This window comes from Indicator indicator, chromosome Z, assembly GCF_027791375.1.
Source record: "Indicator indicator isolate 239-I01 chromosome Z, UM_Iind_1.1, whole genome shotgun sequence".
Classification (NCBI taxonomy): Eukaryota; Metazoa; Chordata; class Aves; order Piciformes; family Indicatoridae; genus Indicator; species Indicator indicator.
Window position 1 is genome coordinate 5,356,717 of NC_072053.1, and position 14,125 is coordinate 5,370,841.

General features: G+C 39.3%; 1 protein-coding gene across 1 annotated transcript in view; it reads left to right on the plus strand.

Moving 5' to 3' along the window:
• EDIL3 (EGF like repeats and discoidin domains 3) overlaps positions 1 to 14,125 on the plus strand; it is a 329,191-nt gene that overhangs the window by 197,804 nt on the left and 117,262 nt on the right. Inside the window, exon 6 of the mRNA XM_054397697.1 lies at positions 5,551 to 5,664. Within this exon, the coding sequence (XP_054253672.1) occupies positions 5,551 to 5,664 (114 nt within the window). The remainder of the gene's footprint in view (positions 1 to 5,550; positions 5,665 to 14,125) is intronic.

Consider the following 14,125-nt stretch of genomic DNA (forward strand, 5'->3'; position numbering starts at 1 on the left):
TACAAATGATAGTTGCATTTTTGATTATAACAGTTACATAATTTGTATTCATTTCATGTGGGGTCATTTTTCAGCAAAACACATTCCTGTATATAACAGGTAAATTCCAAAATGAGGATTAAATATTTTTAGTTATATTATGTTTGCTAGTATTAGTTTATATTCATGTTTTATTAAATACATAGAGGATCAAAAAGAAATATATAATCTATAAAAGAAGGGCAAAAACCTAGAGCTCTGCTTCATGATGGTTCCCCAAATCACTATGTAATATAGCAAAGCTTTCTCTCACTTGCAGTTTCTGACAGCATACTTCTGTTCCAGGATGCACAATGACTGTGCTTCTAATAGAAATATGCTTAATGGCTTTTTAGCTACAGTTTGATCTAAGGAGGTAGAAAATGTAAATTTAATCATCTTCAGAATAAAAAGAAATCTTAGGATAGCCTTTACTTCCTAATCAACTCTCTTAGCCCTTCATGCTATTATTCAAGGAACAATCTATTTTCAGAACATAATCAGTGTTTCCTGGTTCCTGCAACACTATCAATTTCAGAATCCAGTAGAGAAATGTTAGGGGGTTGGGCATGGGGAGGTTCTTGACTTTTTTTTGTTTAGGGATTTTTGGACGTTTTGTTTGTTTGTTGTTTTCCCTTTTTTTCAGCTAGTTTGGATATTACTTAGAAATACAGGTGTTTCTTGTGCCGGCACTTAAACCTCTTCAGGAGCCCATTTTGTTCATTTAAAAATCGTTTTATGAGAACTCTCAATTGTCTGTTACTATCCAGATATCTTGAGTTTTAGTTATTGCAATGCATGAGACTGTTACCTGAACTCCACTTCAAAATCCAACCCAGCATAAAACCTAAGCTTAACTAAAAAATCATGAGCAACCTACAGAAATTTTACTCTTTATTAGTTAATTTACATTAAAAGCAGTCTTCTCACATACGTAGGCTGGTTTCATAATCAGTGAAGAATTCTTACCTGACAACATGCAGGGAGCTTTTCCTTAGAAGCTTTTATTGTCTTTAGAAGCAACTACTCCAGAAAATCTGACATTAAAAAAAAAAAAAAGTTCAAGTTTAATTCTAATTCTGACAATTTTACAAAGTTTAAAATGGAATATCTGTGCTTCAGAAGACAGAAATGCACCAGCTGGTGTAAAGTTCAGTACCATATTTGGCACAACTAGGAACTTGAACATAATCTGACCACAATTTGCAGGAACCACTTCTTCTGCACATTTAATCAAATTAAATTATGAGTACTAAATTAAATAACTCTGGGGACCTTACAGTGATTCCATGATTTCTTTCTTTAACACAGTTCAGTTATTATCTTTCCACCTAAACGTCTGTTCTGGTATCAAACAAGATGCTACAAAGAGTTTGTCTTCCCTTGGTCATCAAATATGACATATTTGTTTGAACTGATGAGACTTAAGTTTCTTAAATTAACAAGAAAAAAGATCTCTGTAGGATCCAAGTAACAAAGGTAGTAATAAAACACTTCCATCGTTCTGCCCTGATCACAGCTAATTGTTCCACTGGGATAGAATATGAGGATTGCTTTGAAAGTGTGTGGTACTGAAGGTTCAGCCTGTTTTGCACTTCATCACATAGACAATATGAAATATGCAGGAAGACTGCACATTTTTTTCATACGTATTTCAGCAGGAATTGCAAATTAGAAAATTTTTGATATCTTGAGAATATATTATTTTTACACAGAAAAGCTTTTAAGAGAATTATTGTCTTTATTTCACCGAGTAAGAGACAGTTCATATGTTCACTTAATGTTTTTTTAGTTCAGAGTGACTTTGATTTTATTTTTTTTTCACCACAAAATGTGTTAGTCTGCATTAAAATGATGAAAATGTAAGGTTAATAGGCTTTGCTATAAAGGGCAAATAGGGAGATGAGGAATCTTGTTAAATTTTATAAATACATATAAAGAACTGAATTTAGAATTGAACACGTCTGTTCTTTGGTCATTTCCCTTGACAGGTTTTATTTCTCACACACTCAGGTGGAACTACTCTTCTTCCTCTCTAATAAACAGAAATTCATCTAACCCTATGAATTTTTATGAGCCCAGTGTGTGATATTTTTATAACCAACAAATAGTAAGATGTGACAGGTTAAAAGGAAGCTCAGAGACCAGCAACTATCATCAATTTTAGTACAAAAAAAAAAAAAAAAAACAAACCCTGACATTTTTCTGGTTCAAAGAACTGAAACTAGCCTCCTCCACATTTATCTGAAGGTTGGTCTTGCATTTCTGCTCATAGGAATGGGAAGATTATCACAGAAGGGTTGGGGGATAAAAGGGACTTCTGGAGGTTACCTGATCCACCTCCTCCTACTTAAGCAGAGACACCTAAAGCTGGTTGCCTAGGACTACATCCAAATGATTTTGAGTATCTCCAAGGATGGAGACTCCACAAGCACCCTGGGCAACCTGTGCCAATGCTGTCACCCTCGGAGTAAAGAAAGTGTTTTCGAATATTAAGACAATGGACAGAGCCAATTGTCTCTTGTCCTGTCTCCATCTTTACACAATCTCTTCAGATATTTGTATACGTTGACAAGCTTCCCCCCTGACCTCCTTGATGTGATCTATGATAAAATTTATAAGCCGGAAATCTGATAAAATATGAATATGATTTATTAGATATCAAAAGTTATTTTCCCGAGCTAATCTGATCCAGGTTCGTTTGCCCAGTCGATGATAGGTTGATTACACACGATAGGACGTTAATGAACAATGGGATAACAGTCTAGAAAAGTCAGAAACTTGTAACACAGACGAACAAACTGGAAACTCTTATAATGCGAAAACAAACAACTGTGCCGCCTCGGGAGGCAGGACAGACCCCCTCGGCCTCGCTGTGGAGTTAAGCCACAAGCAGTCTGTGAACTTTAGAGATAACCAAGCAGATTAGCTTTAGTTACTCACGAACCGCTGGACTTCTAGTCACCAAAAGTTTTGCCAAATGAAGAGGTGCATGGAGCTGCAACTTGTTGTCCAAAAGGGCAGGGATAATCCAAAAACAAATCCCAAATTGGAGGAAGTGAGGGAGAGAAGGAGAGCACACTGCTGTGGTGTGGCTCGGACCCCAACACAGTTATGAGGACAATAGCAGGTAATCGCCCTGAAGGCAGGCACGAAGTGGGTGCTTGTCGTAAGGAACAGAAGGTAGGCTTTCGAATCATCCCGTATAAATTCCCTATTTAAAACCTGAATGGCCCAAAGGCAGGTTACCTTTTCAAATATCGCCAATCAGTTCAAAATGCTGTGTGGCAGGCAAACTGTACACACCTTCTCGACTAGCCTCTGACACGTGCAGTTGTCTGTGTGAAACGTGAGGCACGGGGTCCAGCTTCCACCCCCCCAGGCAGCCTCAACAGTGCCTGCCTATTGGCTGCTCAACCTCTAACATGGGCTGCTGCAATAGGGAGGGAAGAGAAAGGGCAGTGGCCAAACAGTTTAGCTGGCTCATTAATACCCCTTCCAGGACACTTGTCTTCTTTAAAGCTAGACTGCCAGCTCTTTTAGCTTCTCCTCACAGACAAGGTACTCCCATCCTTTAACTAAATTAGTGGATGTTTGTTGGACTCTCCCTGTCTCTCTTGTTAACAGAGAACCCAGAACTGGACACAGCACTCTAGGTTTGGCCTCACCAGTGCTGAATAGAGGAGAAGGGTCACCTCCTTCATCACCTCTGTCACCTCCTTCATCACCTCTGTCACCTACCTAATGCAGCCCAGGAGGGCCTTTGCCATAGGAATGTACTGCATTCTCATACTTAACATGTCTGCCAGGACATTCAGATCATTTTCTACCAAGCTGCTTTCAAGCTGGTCAGCTTGCCAACATGTACTCATGCATGGGGCTGTTTCTCCCCAGATGGAGAGGCAGGACTTCCTCTTGTTGAACTTCAGAGTGTTCCTGCTCCAGCTCGTTGAGGTCCCTCTGAATAGCAGCACACCCATCTGTTCTACCAGCTACTCCCCCCAGTTTTCTATCATCAGTAAATCTGGTGAGATCACACTCTGTCCCACCATCCAGATGAACAATTATGATGTTAAACAGAACTGGACCAGTATTGGCTCAGGGGGGTACCCTCATAGTATCCTCCAACACTGGGCCTGGCGTTTCAGGTAGCTTCCAGCCTACCTTACATGTGTTGGACATAATGTGTTGGACATAATACATACATTGCTACACAGCTTTTTAGATTTGCAGCAACTTTGTCAGCAGAGTTGAAATTTGCTTCTACTGCACAGGCTTTATTGCATGCAGTTTAGACATTTATCTAGCATCTTCTTAGGACGTGTATACCAGCACAATCCAGGGTTGCAGTCTGGGGACAAAGGCCGATTCAACACAACAGTGATGAGTATTACTTCAGTTCACAGAGCATTTCTCCCATCTGTAAAGGTAATTAGTTCATCTGTGTTATGTGTCTCCTGATTTGAATTTATCCTCATGCTGTGCACATGTGAAAATTGTCAGCAACTGTATCCAAAATGAATATGCACAAACAAATGAGGTAAAATTCTAGTACAGGATTAAGACTGCTTTTCTATTTAGGTCTCATACAACAGGACTTCACCTCCTCACAGACCACCATCTTCTAAGTACTTAACTGTATGCATTGATACTGCACATTGAGAGAAAAATATATATAATCCACACAATAATTCTACTCCATATAGAATCCAGTGACACGGATTTTTAATTATGGGATCTCATCATCCTTCATCTGTCTGTGATGAAATGACTGAAAAATACTATATTGCATATGAGAAAAAGAATCAGATATTATACTTATAGATTACTACACAGAAAAACACAGAGGAGTATTATTCTTGCAGCATCTGACAAACAGAAACTCAAATGAAATTAAGCAACTGTTCTGCCTTTTGAGTTTAGGGAAACTCAAGTAAAATTAACCACCTTTTCTGTCTTTCAAATTTCGTAAAATTTGCAAGCTTCTAGATCAGGCTATTAGTTTCAATTTGCCCACTAACTCATGCACAAAGAGGAAATTTTTTAGATGGTTAAACAACTTTGTCAATTAGATGTTTAATGAATTGAGATGAATTGAGACATTCTTAACTGGCATCTGTTGATAAAGAAGTAGCTACCTTTCCTGAAGTTGCAAGGCTCACTAATGAGCACTCACTTACAACTAAATGAATTTAGTTGTTTAAAGCCAGACTGTGTTTTGTGCCCCTGATGTCCTCTGAAGTTACAGTGAAAATACATGAGCAGAACTTTAAACTCTGTTGTGTGATGGGACATAGTAAAACTTCAGTACTTATATGAAACTACCTACATGTATATGAAATTACTTTGGTTTTTACTATAGCATACTCTGTTTAATCATATCCTTTACTGAGGATGTTTGGTAGACAAAAGACTGTATGCCTTCTGATGTTAATAGTACAAGTACATTGTGATTTAGTTCTTTAAAATATGTGCTTATCACTTTTAGAATTTCTTTGCTAATCCTGATGTCATCCTGTGTGCTCCCTGCAGATGTAAATGAATGTGAAGCTGAACCCTGCAAGAATGGTGGAATCTGTACAGATCTCGTTGCCAACTATTCCTGTGAATGTCCTGGTGAATTTATGGGAAGAAACTGTCAACAGAGTAAGTGCTGTGTGTTTTGACATCTATTTTGCAATTAAATGAAAAAATACATATTTTCACTTGCAGAAACAGCTATGGAATACTATGGAAATGCTTCTTTAGTCTACAGATATGTAATATTCAAAATGGTCATCGTACTTTAAGAGGTCAAATCTGTCATGTAATCATGCATGTGATTGAAACATTTGCAAAATTATTATCTAAGAGTTGGTTCTATGATTATATGATTAACCAGGTTGGAAAAGACCTTCAAGATTATCAAGTCAATTTATTGCCCAACACCATCTAATCAACTAAACCATGGCACGAAGCTCCTCATGCAGTCTTATTTTAAATACTTCTAGGGATGGTGACTCCACCACCTCTCTGGGCAGCCCATTCCAATGGCCAATCTCTCTTTCTGTGAAGAACTTCTTTCTGAGATGAAGCCTAAAGTTACCCTTGCACAGCTTGAGACTATGTCCTCTTCTTCTGTCACTTGTTGCCTGGGAGAAGATACCAACCCCCACCTGGCTACAGCCTCCCTTCAGGCAGTTGTAGACAGCAATAAGGTCTTCCCTGAGCCTCCTCTTCTCCAGGCTAAACAACCCCAGCTCCCTCAGCCACTCCTCACAGAGCTTGTGCTCCAGACCTCTCACCAGCTTGGTTGCCCTTCTCTGGACACCTTCAAGCAACTCAACATCTTTTTTAAACTGAAGGGCCCAGAACTGGACACAGTTCTCAAGGTGTGGCCTAACCAGTGCTGAGTACAGGGCAGAATGACTTCCCTGCTCCTGCTGGCCACACTATGCCTGATGCAGGCCAGGATGCCATTGGCCTTCTTGGCCACCTGGGCACACTGCTGGCTCCTGTTCAGCCTACTGTCAGTCAGTACCCCCAGGTCCCTTTCAGCCTGGCTGCTCTCCAGCCACTCTGTCCCCAGCCTGCAGTGCTGCATGAGGTTGTTGTGGCCAATGTGTAGGACGTGGCACGTAGATGTGTTGAATCTCATCCCATTGGCCTCTGCCCATCCATCCAGCCTGTCAACGTGCCTCTGCAGAGCCCTCCTACCCTCCAACAGATCAACACCCGCTTGTAACTTGGTGTGGTCTGCAAATTTACTGATGATGGACTCAATCCCCTCATCCAGATCATCAATAAAGATATTGAACAGGATGGGGCCCAGCACTGATCCCTGGGGGACACCACTAGTGACAGGCTGCCAGCTGGATGTGGCACCATTCACCACCACTCTCTGGGCTCAGCCCTCCAGCCAGTTCCTAACCCAGCGCAGAGTGCTGCTGTCCAAGCCATGGGCTGAGATCTTGGTCAGGAGTTTGCTGTGGGGAACGGTGTCAAAGGCCTTGCTGAAGTCCAGGTAGACTACATCCACAGCCTGCCCCACATCCACCGGGCAGTCACCTGCTCATAGAAGGAGATCAGGTTGGTCAGGCAGGATCTGCCCCTCCTAAATCCATGCTGGCTGGTCCTGATCCCTTGGCCATCCTGTAAGTGCTGTGGGATTGCATTCATAACCTGCTCCGTAGTCTTGCATGGCGCTGAGGTCAGGCTGACAGGTCTGTAATTCCTTGGCTCATCCTTCTGGCCCTTCTTATGGATGGGCATCACATTGGTTAGCTTCCAGTCATCTGTGACCTCTCCAGAGAGCCAGGGCTGTTGAAAAATGATGGAGAGCGGTTTAGCGAGCTCATCTGCCAGTTCCCTCATCACTCCAGGATGGATCTCATCTGTCCCCTTAGACTTGTGGGGATCATATTGAGCTTCTCATCTACCAGCACCCCCAAGTCCTTTTCTTCAGGGCTGCTCTCAAGTCAGTCACTGCCCACCCTATGTTGGTGCTTGGGATTGCCCCAGATGCAGGACCTTGCATTTGGTCTTGTTGAACTTCATGAGATTGATGGGCCCTGCTCTCCAGCCTGTCAAGGTCCCTCTGGATGGATCCCTTCCCTCCAGCATGTCCGCTGCACCACACAGCTTGGTGTCATCAGCAAACTTGCTGAGGGTGCACTCAATGCCACTGTCCATGACACCGACAAAGATGCTGAACAAGACTGGTCCCAAGACTGATCCCTGAGGGACTCCACTTGTCACTGGCCTCCACTTGGACATGGAGCCATTGACAGCCGCTCTTTGGGTGTGGCCATCAAGCCAGTTCTTTATCCACTGAATGGTCCATCCCTCAAACCCAGACTGCACCAGCTTGGAGAACAGGTTTTCATGTGGAAGAGTGTTGAAGGCTTTGCTCAGGTCCAGGTAAATGCTATCAGTTGCTCGACCTTCATCTATTAATTTTGTGACCTTGTCATAGAAGGCCACCAGGTTTGTCAGGCAGGATTTGCCCTTGGTGAAGCTGTGCTGATTGTACCCAATCACCTCTTCCTTATTCTTCTGCCTCAGCAGTGCCTCTAGGAGGATCTGCTCCATGATCTTACCAGGCACAGAGGTGAGACTGACTGACCTATAGTTTCCTGGTTCATTCTTCTTACCCTTATTGAAAATGGGAGTTATTTTTCTCCCTTTCCAGTCAGGACCTCCCCAGACTGCCTTGACTTTTGGAATATAATAGAGAGTGGTTTAGCAACTTGCTCTGCCAGTTCCCTCAGCACCCGTGGGTGTATCTCGTTGGGTCCCATGGACTTGGAGAAGAGGCAAATAATGTAAAGCAGAAAAGCACAAAAGCAGAAAAACTGGTTCAGACTAGAGGTTCATCTCACCAAGTATCCTGTCTTTAACAGTAATTATTAGCAGATACCAGCAAGTGTGAGAGCAGGACAAAAACATAGGTAATTTTATCTGACATGTTTCTAGCCTCTAAAAATTGGAAAACTGGTATACACAGAAGTACTCTAGGATCTGTCTTCACACAGTATTAACAGTGATAGTAAAATGATGAATACACTGTAAAGGTATGATTCCTAAAATCATTGCTACAAAGGAGTTCTTCAAGTGTGAAAGGCTAGGTAATCTTGAAGAATAAAATTAGAGTGAACTTGAATGGTACGAAATTCAGAATACCTTAACAGTTAACAGCAGTTGTTGGCAGCTCACGGTTTTGAAATACTGTAGAGAAGAACAAAGGATGCTAGTATAATGTCATTGTGCAAAAAGCTAATACTAATAATAAATAAATAAATAATACTAAATATATAATATTCAACACATAAAATGCTAAAAACTTAAAATATGTCAAGCCTAGTGCCTTAAGGAGTAAAAGTATTTGTATACTAGCATTTGATGTTTTAGGTACTACATTCAAAATACCTGAAATACTGAGGTCGTCCACATTGTAAAAAGGGAGTTCTAGTTCAAGAAGGATCCATTAGATGTAGCAGAAAAAAAATGTAAAAAAAAAAAATTGCATGTTGAATACTAAATAAATGAAACCATTGCAAAGCAGAAAAGTATGATTCATTTTTCTGAGTTCACATTATGGATGCATGGGATAGAATAGAGAAGAAAACAGCGTGGACCAATAACATGAAGTGATAACCTGTTTGGGAATTCTTGAATTCCCAAATTTATATATGGAACAGGCAAAAGATTTGAGGCAGTCAACACAACATGTATAGAATTCTAGAAAGATTCTAAGATCGAGATTTGCTTTGGGGAATTTTACAGGCCTATATGGCAACCTGAAGGAATTAGTGAAAAATTAACATCTATTAAAGTCACCTGTGAAAGCTACTCGTGAATCACTTCATATATTTCCTTACAAGGTGCTATTGAATTACCATTTGGAATTCTACCAGGAATCTCATCCATGCCTTCAGAGTTTATCCCTTCTGCTTTTTTGGCTGTGTCATGAACATTGCTCAGATTATAGTTCACATAAAACCAGTGTCCTTTTTTTTGCTAGAAATGTCAGAGCTATTACTTGAAGTGTTATCTGTTATTTCATATTTATTTATCTTTTTATATATATATATATGTAATTATATGTAAAAGTGAACTTTTGTGTGTGAAGTTTTGTATAGTATATATTATATTTTCAGGGGTTTGTTTATATATATATATATACAGACATATATATACATACATATTTCTATTGCAGAGAACATATAGCAGAAAGTATATGTATACAAAAAATAGAAATTTTCAGTATATTGAAATAGTGAAAGAATTCTGCTGAAGTTAGAAAAGCATTAAAAAGTTGCAAAATATATTACCTACAGTTTGTTGTTCTGGGTCGTACTTTGGAGATTACACTGGTAAGCCAATCACCTAGTAAAATGATCTTTCCAAAGATGCTTCTGTAGACAAATGTTGGAAAGTGTGACCCAGGACTTCATCATCTAGCTCACAGAGAAGAGAACACTATTATCTGAAAAGGTAATTTTGTTGAGTGTTAAAGAGTTTTTGTAATTATTTTGTCTCTATGGAACAGTGAAATTGCTTTGTTGTAGAGATCAAGGACAATGAGTTTTAACATGTCCTTTGCAGTGTATGATCAGCTGCAATGTGTGTACAAGCTGAGATAGTTAGGGTTGTTCAAGAAGAGAAGAGAAGTCTCCAGGGGGACCTTAGAGCACCCTTTCCAGTACTTTAAGAAGGCCTGTGGGAAAGATGGAGAGGGATTCTTTATCAGGGAGTGTCATGACAGTGTGAAAGCAATGGCTTCAAACTGAAGGAGGGTAGATTTAGGTTAGAAATAAGAAGGAATTATTTACTGTAAGGGTGGTGAGACAACAGAATAGATTGCCCAGAGGACGTCCACTCCTTGAAGTGTTCAAGGCCAGGCTGGATGGGACTTTGAGGATCCCGGTCTACTGGAAGGTGTCCCTGCCCATGGCAGGGAAGTTGGAAATAGATGCTCTTTAAGATACCTTCTAGTTCAAAACATTCCATGATTCTGTGTTTCTGTGGTATGGTAAATTGGGCAGCATGGCAATGTGGTGGCAAAAAGCTTCTATACTTTCTCTTGGAAAGCAGTGTCATGGGAGAAGTGTGAAATCAGATGTGCTTTGAGGATGTTAGAGAAGTTAATATATTACTTAAATCAGTAATTAGAAAATTCTACTCAATGTAGAAATGTGAACATTTGCGTTATATTTATACCTACTCAGCTAAGCTATGAAGAGTTATTAATAAATAATAGATAATTAAGGATGGCCACAATGTTTGTACTTTCTGTAATCATTGAACTATCCCAGTTCAGGAAAGTCAACACATTCTCCAGGTACTACAGCACAGTTCACAAATTTTTAACATTCATCTGCTTTTGAGCTAGCTTTAGCACAACTAGCATTAAAATGGTACCTATAGGTGCCCTTGTAAGTCTCCCTTTTTTAATGAGAAGTTTAGTTACATCATCATACCTAATTATGTAATTACAAGTAGTAATTACACATTCTAATTGCACCATTAGAGTTTTACACATATTTACAGTAATCATATAATTAAATACTGCTACGCTAATTATGTAAATTACTGACTGCTGTCTCAGAAATACCTCACAAAGCTCAAAGATTACTAATCCACATCACAGAAGGTGTGAAATATCCTAGATCGAGACTAAAAAGGCAAAATTGCATCATGCAGTCTGTTTTCCTGTCATTGTAAGTTTGTTCTTCAGGATGCATTTTCTGCTAGTGCATATAGTTTGATATATCCCAAATACCAGTGCATTGTAATAATGACTTGTCGCACTCATTAGCTTGAAGTAGTTTATGGTAGTTTATGTCAGAGTATTTTTTTCTAATGCTCCAACTAGATTTTCTCTCTCTCTTTTTAGTTTTTTGTTTTTTTTTAAATTCCACCATTTAATTTCACCATAATTAATCTGTCTTAGCTAATCTTCTAAATAATTCTCTTCCATTTTATTGCAAGTGTAGCACTTCCCAGGTGTGATCCTGTATGATGTTCAGGTCCTGCTTAAAATCCTTGCGAATAGTCCCAACAGCCTCTGCTAATATCTAGTGAGGCAAAGTGAAGTAAGAGGCAAAGGCTTGTCTAGAAATGCATACTAAAACAGCACTGAAATGTCTAATGATCTTGGGAGTCATATTTGGACTACCTTGACCATCTTCTGAGTCTCTTTCTGTTATGGATGAGGCTTGGAGTTGTTTTCTAAGGGCTCAGTCATGAAAGTAAAGTTCTATGGAGCTGACGTGCTTCGGGTCTCAACTTCTGCTCCGTTAGGGCCTTCTGTTTTATTTACATATCCTTCCCATTTTGAATCACTGGCCTCCTGGACTTGTTTTCTTGTTTTTTTGTTTGGTTTGGATTGGGTTTTTTTGTTTCTTTTGGAGGTTTTTTGTTGTTTTGGTTTGTGGTTTTGCGTTTGTTTTGAAGAGAGTTAAATTCAGTCTTCTTTCTTTCTTATTAGCTCTTACTATCTTAAGATTCAGGCACAAATGATACTTGAACCAGCTACTTCACATTGCTGAAAAGCACAGGATGAGGTGTATTGAAAGTAAAATGGAGTGCAAGAAAACTCAATTGTTCTGGAATAAGCTGATCAACCTATTAAGAGATACTTCACTGAGCATTTGGTATTTACAAAATTTGCCTGCAGATGTTTAGTAAACACAGAATGGAAAGAGAGTACCTTTTCCCTTCCTCTGAAAGCAAAAGCTAAACATTATTAATTCCATATTACTTTCCAGATTTCTTAGGACCTCAGCATTTCCTTAATGCAGCTGCATCTCCTTCTGTTCTTGCGCTGTGTGAACCTATTTCTTGCTTCTGTGCTGAATTCAAGCTATCAATTATAATTACCTCTATTACAGCTTTCCTTAGTCTTGGAGTCTCTATAAATAAGCACTGCTTCCAAGACAGATTCTCCTGAGATGGAAGTTTTTGTTTCTGGATCACAAAGTTCTCTTGCAGGCATCAGGGAGCCACTTTCATCAGTGTCAGAGTGTTTGCATTATTCAATACAAATCTGTGCTGTTAAAATCCCCCATGAGCAACATGGGAGGTGAATTGCAATAATTTGTGAGGAATTCCACAGGTAATTTTTGAGCACTTTTTTGTCTGGTTGTGTTTTTTTGTTTGTTTGTTTGTTTGGGTTTGTTTATCCAACAGATGGTACTATACATGTTACAATTTCACCATTGTGCACTTTGGAGCTGTATTTTGCCGATTGCCAAGAGTTGCTTCCATTAAAGCATATGGCAAATTTTCTCATGCTTTTTCTTTATGGATACAGATCAAAGTAGTCACTGAAAATATTTTTTGCATATCCTATGGCCCCTTCACCTCGTTTTCTGTATGTTCAACATACCCATACATAGAAGGACTGCATTCAGAGCAAGTGCACCAATTTTGTTTGTCTAGCATGTCGAAATCCTGCTAAGCAGTGTATGTTCATATTATTGTCATTTGTTTCCTGTGCTTTATCTTTTAGTACACTGTGTTTATACTGCACTCAGTTGTCTTCTACCTTCCTCTCTGTGGAAATCAAAGAGGCATTTTTTTATTTAAATTAAAATGCCTCTTCTTTCCATGTCATTTTTACTTTAAAATTATCTAAAGATCTGACAGATCTAGGCATAAAAAGACTTTCAAGACTTCTGCTTACATGCAGCCTTATACTCCCAGGCTAGATGGTGTCATCCAAAGTGTTCTGATGTGCAGTGATTTTAGAATTTTCTTTCTTTCAAAATTATTCCCAGGAATGAGGACATTTGCAAATTGCATGATTTTTAGTGCAGGAGAAATAACTAGGTTCATAGTATTTTCAAAAGAGACTATATTGCTTCTTTTGATGTCTTCTGTAATTCAGTTCTAAGTGTGTTTTCCAGGAAGTGTTCTTATATTTTGGGACTTTCTGGCTCTAAGTGCTTGTCCTTTGAACTCCTCTGCTTGATGCTCACAGTCTTCAGTGCTTCTTTTCTATCTGTGTCTTCCTAAGCTACAGCTCTTATCAGTCTTGCCTCAGCAGGGTGCTGAGTTCAGAAAGCCTCACTGCTTAGGTTCATAAAAACCCCGAGCAAAACAAACATCACAGGATGAGGTCATAAAAAGTGCAAGGCAAAGTAAAACAATTTATGAATCAGGTGAAAATTCTCTTTTCAAGGGGGAAGCTTTATGTCTGGCTAAAATTTTTCTTCCACATGTCTGTGTTTTCAAAATATGGAGACGACTCAGAACTTAACCGTTTTCTTAAATTTATGAACTTAATAGCAGGCTTACTGGTGAATTCAGCTCGTGAAAATGCCTTCTTAAAATTGTTAAGCACTGTAGTGGTGTTGAATGGCAAAAATGATCCCATTATAACCATATTTATTTCCAGTCTACCTAATGAGGAACCCAGGTTTTAAGGTACAAAATTTTTTATGCACCTCCAGTTGGGAATATGTTGTGGCTTAAAGCTTGTTGTAAGCCACTGTGAAACACTTTATTTGACAGAAATCAACATGGAGGAACTTGAGTTCCCTAAATTACTGATTTCTATTAAACTCTCTTTGAATGACATTAAAGAAATCTTAACTTTCTCTGCATCTCAAAATATCACTTT